This window comes from Pollachius pollachius, assembly GCF_949987615.1.
Source record: "Pollachius pollachius genome assembly, chromosome: 5".
Taxonomy (NCBI): domain Eukaryota; kingdom Metazoa; phylum Chordata; class Actinopteri; order Gadiformes; family Gadidae; genus Pollachius; species Pollachius pollachius.
In genome coordinates, this window is record NC_136938.1 from 14,033,450 (window position 1) to 14,042,329 (window position 8,880).

The window sequence follows — 8,880 nt, forward strand, 5'->3', positions numbered from 1 at the left end:
TTGTTGTATTTTTTCAATGATCAATTATCAATATTAGATTCAATAAATGTTCTGTTGATTGACTAATCTATTAATCAAGTAATCATTGCAGCCCTTACATAGACACAGTACACAAGACATAATAATAATACAATGCAACACAACATAACACAAGACTCCTGAATACATACAGACACATTAAAAGAGGGTTGGGCTGTTGCATTGAGAGCTTTATTGAGTGCAAGGATGACAAAAAAAAAGCTTTTTCTAAAAAGATGCCTTCAGCATCTGATGGATCTGAGTCTGTGGCCGGAGGGATACAGGAGGGTGCAATGCTGGTGGAGACGTTGATCTGGGTCGTGTTAGATTATGTGTGCTTTATGGGTCAGAATGGAGTTTAGTGAGTGAGTATGTGTGAGAGAGGTGTTTAGAGGACGTCAGAATTATTTTTGAACTGTAATTTGCCTGTGAAATAATTGAATCTGTTCTGTCCACATCTCTCCTTCATGCTGAAGATCTGTTGAGAGATAAGACCATTGGGCTGTTTCCTCATTCGCCTCAGTGATACAGTCCTTGGGTTCATCCTCTCCTACAAGCATGTCCTATTAATACCGTTTTCCCTAAATAATTAAAAACATTCCCTGCAGATTACATAAACACAAACTAAGAAGGACTACAATTAAATCATCAAGCCCTGGTGCACAAAAAATAAATGATTTAGACAATTTATACCAAATGTATAACACAATAGTTTCTGCTATATATCTCTTTCAAGGTCAAAAATATTATAATCTTCCCACAGAGGACAGCCTAGATTTGTGATCAACCAGAACATTACTGGATTGTTTGATCTGGAAGGAGACTGTCGTTCCCACCGTAGCCTCAAAGAGGTGATATCACACTACAAATTCAGTACCATCCAGCCCTATGGAGAATAACTCACCTATTGCTGTAGTGAGGTAAAGCTGCAGCTAGACCAGCAACATTAGTGTACCTGGCACCTAACAGAGGCTGAAGCTAGTGTTATTAAAAGGACAACTTTACCTCGTAATGAACAAATACCAGGAATGGATTTTTTAAAGATTGGGTGTGTGATGTAAATGTGATGTGTTTCTGACAAAAATGTGGTTCTCCTTATGGCAGAGCAAACCCAGTGAACTGTATGATGTGGTCAGCTTTGAGACTCAGGAGAAGTCAGGGGTGAGCGTGCAAGTGCTGATAACTTTATGGAATCAGATCAGTGACAAAATCCATGGCCAAAACCATGATGGGAAGATTATCCAGAAGCCTTTGAGGCAAAATATTTTTCCCGATGTGCAACCACAGGCGCTGCCTTCTAAAACCAAAACCAGGAAACTGACCGACACAGTGTCAGTTTACCCTGTTTTTCTTTCCCAGGTGAAGTTACAGTAACGTTCTTGATTCCTTCATTTCATTCCAAGTATAAGATTGAATATGGCTTTAAGTAAACTGCTTGGATGCATCAACCAATGACAAAGTAATAATTCCGCCCCTCATAAACTAACATTACACATCTCTCTACATTTTAGAAAGTACCACCAGTTCCAAAGAGAGGCTAACCCCTGAGGCACATCCTGAGCAAAAGGCTGACTAACACCTCTTCAAAGTACAGCCAAATCAAAACCACCGCCATGGACCCAAAAAGAGGAGAGAGAGCCAGAGCAACAATGCCGCAGCAACTATCAGAAGGTCCCGATGAGATGGGCAGAAGCCCCCTATCAACTGAGAGCATAGACAGAAGCCACAATGAATATCCAACTCAATACTAAAACTATGAATATTCAGGAAGTTCTCCGGTGGAAAACGGAAGCACGTATCCGCCCAGTCTGGATAGAGATACAGTAGAATATACCCCAATGGTTACGCTGCAAACGTCCGATTACACTGTACCACAGAAGAAGGTCACCTGCAACACTTACTCCCTTCATATTACAAGGGATTTCATGAAACAGCAGGGCAAGATAGACCACCAGACAGACGACCACTATGTCCCCAAATCCAACCCGCTTTACCAGGACTGTAAAGTGCTGGATGAAACTCTGGCACAGCACAATGTCAAATAGTACGACGAAGTCCCAGAAGGACACGCATAACCATTATTCAAATGTCAACCCTTATGAGGATATTGAAGCAGGTCTTGGTATCCAGGGAAACCTTTACGAAAACCCTGGGAGATGTAAAAATCAATAACTCAAAGTTCACCATGGGTAACAAGGTTGGTATGAAAATAAGTTAAGATGAATGGTTAATTTTATATTATTGTTATTTCTTAACCACTGTTCTCAACCATTTTTCGAATTTCAGAATATCCAGTGGTCAAAATTCCTCCCTGAATACAAAAAAATGATTCTTTTTTTATCAAAGAAATGTACAAACTTTGTTGATATCTTGGAAAACCAACATAAGGACGGTTGTTCTATTTAAAACTACATTGTGAAAAAATTGCCACTTACCTATCAGTAATGGCAAAACCTTTTAAGCTGACAATAAACAAAACAAGTGCACAACACCCTACTTGTTAGTCAAATATCACAGTTCCGATGTATGCTTATGTCTAGATGCAATCCAGAAGGAGAACTCAAGAAATGACATGGTCTGCATCAGTGTTTGGTCATAAAATATATTTTTTCCATGTTTTATATATTTAAATAAGGCCCTGAAATAAATTTTATACTGGTGTTTTAATGGCAATGTGTGTGTAATAGCATGTCAATTAAACCTTTATGTATGTGTAATACTACAGTGGGATCCAGTAGAGGCCGCGGTTTTCTCTTTTATGTACATAATATCAATAGAAGAAGATATACCGGAAATACTTACTCCCGTTGGTTGTGTATAAGAAATAAATATAGCGCTTCACGAAATATTCGGGTGGTTATTGATATACAAGAAGATGGGCACTAGAGATGACGAATATGATTATTTGTTTAAAGGTAAAAATTTGTTTTGATGACTGTCGCCATCTGGCTTCAATGTTTGGTTTGTTTGCTAGTTAACGTTAGCCAGCTAGCTCACCAGGCCTGAGAACTAGCAATCAGTGATCGTAGCTGTCTTGATCTTCTTCGAACTACATTCTTTCAACCCAACTATCCTAACAAATGCTATAACCATTACTAATTTGAGTTATAATACTGATACTGCTGTTTTTCTAATTTTTTAAAACTATGTACAGACTGACCGTACAGATTCGGTATCAGTCAAGGCGTGTTTGTTATTGGCTAACGTGAGCCGAGAGTCACAACACGGCGAGTTGGTGATGCTGGCACCGCTCTGAGCAGCCAAGCTAACGATGGACACACCTAGCTCTTTAGCTTTTGAAACATATCTAGAGCCATGCAGACTTGCTATTAAACTTAAATGTGTCCGATGTCATGGATTTTCATCAATTTTGAATAACAAGCTGAACATGAACCAGTGAGTGGTGTTATGTTGTTGTTGTTCACAAGATAAGCAAATCCTATACGAAACCAGCCAAAGTGTACATCTCTACAAGTCATGTGATCGATTGGATTACCATGTTCTGTCGGTCCAATTATGCATAACAGCCATTGATATAGGTTTATCATGTAAAGTACTTTGTAGATAACCTGAGTGTCATCACTTTGTTCCAGTCGTCTTGATTGGTGATTCGGGTGTAGGCAAGAGTAACCTGCTTTCCCGTTTTACCCGCAATGAGTTCAACCTCGAGAGCAAGAGCACAATCGGGGTAGAATTTGCCACACGCAGCATTCAGGTGGATGGGAAAACTGTAAAGGCACAAATCTGGGACACAGCTGGCCAAGAGCGCTATCGTGCCATCACATCTGCGTGAGTAGGAGTATTTTTTTTGTCGTCATAAACAACTCCCTTTTCTATTCTATATGTCTATTTCCATTGTTTTTGTGTGTATTAATTGCATATGCAAGCAATATGTTACATCTTACACAATACAGCAAGTTGTCTTGTTCAATAAAAAATGTGAGGCCTATTATTCATGTTTTAAGAAACGACAAACTACTGTCAAAACAAACTTGTACTTCTTTGTCTCCCAGGGATACACAGAAACAGATATTTCCTGTTGCATTGTTCATTACAACTTTATTATACCTTTTAGATATAGTGGATAGAAGTGGATACAGATTCATTTGTTTAATAAACCCCATGTCTCACCAATCAGACTAGATTAATATCTAAAGTCTGATGACATAAGAACAAATATGGGTGAACGTGGCGTTTAATTTTAACTTGTATCAACAATCATGTTGCTGGAGGCGGGATCTTTAAATGTTAATGAAACAGGAAATAAGGTGTACCTCTGCCCCTTTCAGTTTCTAGTTCTCTGTGCCATCTCCCCTCAAAAAGTTCTGATAAAATATTGTAGGCCTGCTGGATTCGAGATTAATAACCCCTAATGATACTAATGTTTAATCTTACAATGTCTTGTTTTGCTAAAGAAAAAGTATTAATCTGGTCAACACTTCAAACGATTACTCTGAAATAATATTGAAATGAATATAGATTCATTGCATCCTTTAACCGGTTACAAGTCATTGGACCCTCCCTCTCCTCCTCTGCTCCAGCAGCAGTAGGATGAGCATTCGTATGGTCCTATTCACTCTCCATAATATCCCTCTACCCCTTAAATGGGTGTCCCCTGTGCTACAGGTACTACCGTGGGGCAGTGGGGGCGCTCCTGGTCTACGACATCGCCAAGCACCTGACCTACGAGAACGTGGAGCGCTGGCTGAAGGAGCTGCGTGACCACGCCGACAGCAACATCGTCATCATGCTGGTGGGCAACAAGAGTGATCTGCGCCACCTGCGGGCCGTGCCCACCGACGAGGCCCGGGCATTTGCCGGTCAGTTTTTATTGTCCATTGTCTATTTTTCATGTATGAGAATTATATCGTTTCTTTAATCGGAATGATCTGTTCATGAGTGCCATTTGCTCGTTGTCAGTTCCGGCGCTCAGATTTCCCTTTTTAAAAGATATGAGTTGAATACTTATACCATAAACTGGCCATCTGTAGTAAATTTTAAATGATTCTTCCCCTGCTATTAGTCAAACTGAATGCAAAATGTTGCAGTGAACGGTAGTTTGCTATTTGTTCTCATATAACTTATTTTACTGTCTTGCATCGGAAAGAGAAAAACGGTTTATCCTTCCTGGAGACGTCGGCTTTGGATTCCACTAATGTGGAAACTGCCTTCCAGACTATTCTCACAGGTGATTCTTGACTCTTCGCTGTTCACACCATGGGAATATTGTGTGTTGTGCTAAATGTAAATGTTAAATATCCCAGTTACCAATAGATACATGGCAAATCCAGCATATGCACTGGACAAAACACAATGGACAAGGCTTACTTGACTGGAGAGCTTATCAGCAAGCACTGCAGTCCAGTAAGCGTTGTACATATCTGTGTGACCAGCTCTTATGGACTGTGGCCTTCTTCCCCTTCACCAGAGATCTACCGTATAGTGTCCCAGAAGCAGATGTCGGAACGCCAGGAGAGTGACATGTCGCCCAGCAACAATGTGGTCAACATCCAGGTGCAGCCCACGGAGAACAAACCAAAGATGCAGTGCTGTCAAAACATCTAGCCCAAACCCCCCTAGCTCCTCCCTCCACCTCTCCCTCCCCTTGTCCTCCTCTGAACCTCCCTTACGTCCACATATTTCCACAATCCTCCTCCCCCTCCTTTGACAGCCTCTTGCCTTGCTGCACTCTGTGGTGTAGCAGTAAAGGGATTGGTAGTTTGTACGCTGGAACCCCCTGATTTTTGCACTGCCCCCCTCCCACCCCTCACCCTCAACCCTGGTCCCTACTCCCCTACCCACATCAAACCTCCACTGATCCCACTCATGGAAGCTACTGTGTGGGCAGGGCCCCTATACCCCTCCTCTCCCTCCTTGCCCACCCCTTTCTATCCCTCCACGGCCTCTTCTTCTTTATCTGGGAAATGCTAGATGAAAGGAAGCAGGCATTTCTTATCACTTAGTATTTCATTACTGTAGATGCGCTGACATGTCACGGAAATTTGTTAATATATGAATGTGATTCTTTCTTCCTTTTCTTCAACCACTGTTTTTTTTTTTCCATTTTAGTGATCTCATTGATTTTTTAACGATCTCTTTGTTAATTGTATGTCCTTAATTTACTAACGGGTAGATATGAAATTGAAGCACATTGAAGCTGCTCTGATGTGTGTTGTGTAGAGCCACCGTCCGCCTCCTGTCATTTTCAAACTAGCTTAGTGCAATATACTGTTTTGGAAACCAATTGGATGTATGGGGCACAGTGTAGAAGTAGGTGCTCCTGCGATAGTTCCGTATGATCGCTCTGATTGCTGTGAATATAATGCTAGCAACATAGAACATTACCTTTTTACATCAGCTGAGCTGCAAGCGGCCCTAGCATAAAGGCCAGATGTAAACTAGCATGTAGCTGCTTTGTAGCCGCTTTGTAGATGTCGTGCCAGGTGAGGAGATCCGGTCAGCTTTGCATGTTTGTACAGATGCCAGGCCCGGGTTAGACTGAAAGGGGAACACTACTGTTGAGTCGAGGCGTTGACCATGCAGATAGAAAATTGAAAGGACTCCTCCTGCACATTGGACCATTCATTGAAATAACTCACTTCCATACATAGTTTACTGAAATACATTACTTTAACAGTTGATGTGGGGGGTTTAAAGCAACATTGCTATGAATACAGATTGTTAGTAATTATTATGCATAAGCTATATTTAACCGCAAACATAAAGAGTATTATGTCTATGCAGCAGATGTTTGAAATTAAAAAATGGTTTGTTCCTAAAGCCACAATTTCACAACATGACAAAATGCAATTAGGCATTCAGTGTTTTCACCACACCTTCAGTTCAACGGCAGATAAAAAAAAAACTAATGAAGCTGGCCACTTTAGCATATTATTCCAAAATATTTCTTGCCTAAATTATACCTGGGCGCCTGTACCATATCTTTATTTGGTTTAATTGTATTGTTTAAAGAGAGACCTTTCATGAACAGCTTTAATAATACAACATACAACTGACACAGTTCCACTTCTGGTATGTAGAACACTGAACACTGATTGTACCTCTATTTAGAGGACACATCACTACTTCTCTGACTTCTGAATTTAGTCACAAAATATACATTCTCCTATCATCCGTCATATCTACTCGCATCTGGTAGCTGTTATGACAGTCATCATGACCTTGTGTTGTCTATTGAGCTCTACCAGGGAGCTTGTTAGTGTCCCTTCACAGTGCCTACTCTCACAGGTCTTAAAAAAGATACCTGCTAACAACGCATCCTCCTTATGCTCACTATTTCCTTAAGTTTGCTGTGACAAAGCATTTGCCTCGAACCATGTGGCCATAAAAAGAAGGCTTCTAGAGAGGTTGTCCTGTGTTACTTTCCACAGTAAGGCTATTAGACACCGAGCTGCCTCTGACACAATGCATGGCTTTCTGCATAAGACCCCCCCCCCACCATATTTCATAATGCCTTATTATACTTAACAATGTCAATGCTGTGTCCCTGCTATCTGGTTAGGGTTGACTAGCTGGTAACACATGAGCATGACGGAAGCCTTGCTTACCAACTAGTTGATATTCAGAGTGTTATCAAAGTTGAACTTCCCTGCGTTATATCCGTTTAGGAGCAGAAGTAAGATAGTAATCTTGTGTGTGGGAGCCTGGATGGCAAGTCAAATGTTTTTTTCTCTTTTGCTTCCATTATTTTCAATGTTTTAAAGAAGGTCCCCTCGCCAGCCCGATTCCGTCCTGACATACTAGCGATCTATGCTTGAGCATTGACTCTGTTTACTTATGAAAAATGATTTACAATCTTTCCAATATACCTCCATTGTTTTCGTTTTTTTTAAAGAAGTGTGTTCTATTCTCTCATTTGAAAAATAACTGTTGAAATGTGCCATCACGGCTAAGTGGGAATGTAAACAAGTTTAGTAATTTCAATGAATTCGGCAGGTTTAAATGCAAGAGGAGTGGTGTTTACATGAATGGTGTTGTTTTGTAAAGATTTATTAAATTGTGTCTATATCTTAAGTTATCGGTTCCTCATAATAAAGCGCACCAGTCATACATACCTTCAAAAGACCTAGTTATTATTTGTTGTGTTGGCATATTATGAAAGGTTATTCACATGTGGCTTTGATTCTAGGAAATGTTTGTTTGTATCTATTGAGTTGCACCTCATCAAATTAAGTTTTAGTAAGGTGATATTGTAAGAAAATCTGATTAGACAAATGACTCCACCATTCTGAGCTTTGACAAACTTTATTCAGTCAAGGGAATGAATCATACACACAAGCATCACCAGAACACATTCTTAAAAATATATATTCTCATGTGGACACCATATAGGAAATAAACATGTTTTCAATGTAATAGTTGCTATCCATATTGTCTATTGTAGAATCATTGTGAAATTATATTCTACTTCTGATTGTCAACATGTTGTGTTATTGCTGTTTGTCAAGGGTCAAAATTATATTGTAAAAAAAAAAGTCTACCCTGTGATGTATTCGACAACAAAAGAAACTACGTGGCAATTATTCAACAATATAAACTACTTGGCGATGTACTCGGCAAAAATCTAAACTACTTGGCGATATATTCAACAACAATAGAAGCTTTGTGGTGATGTATTCGACAATAGAAACGGTCACAAGGCCACAGCACATATTTCAATTTGCGAGAGATGGAGAATTGACATGTGATCAAGGCTCTGCAAGGGAATGAGATATAAGAAAGATTCACAAAAAAGTGTTTCTGAACAGCAATTTCGACCCACATTGGTCAATGAGACAGTAAATGCTGCCACAAATGTCACCGCACTATTTTATCATTCTTGTCCATATAGCTTTTTGTACA

At 40.0% G+C, this 8,880-nt stretch overlaps 1 protein-coding gene across 1 annotated transcript; it reads left to right on the forward strand.

Annotated features, from left to right (window-relative positions):
* Positions 1 to 2,796: 2,796 nt before the first annotated feature.
* On the forward strand, positions 2,797 to 8,401 carry LOC307075605 (ras-related protein Rab-11A). The gene is made up of 5 exons (XM_079736253.1): positions 2,797 to 2,933; positions 3,612 to 3,807; positions 4,645 to 4,838; positions 5,126 to 5,206; positions 5,447 to 8,401. The coding sequence occupies exons 1-5, from the start codon at positions 2,894 to 2,896 to the stop codon at positions 5,581 to 5,583; spliced, it is 648 nt and encodes a 215-aa protein (XP_079592379.1). The 5' UTR covers positions 2,797 to 2,893; the 3' UTR covers positions 5,584 to 8,401.
* Positions 8,402 to 8,880: the final 479 nt, after the last annotated feature.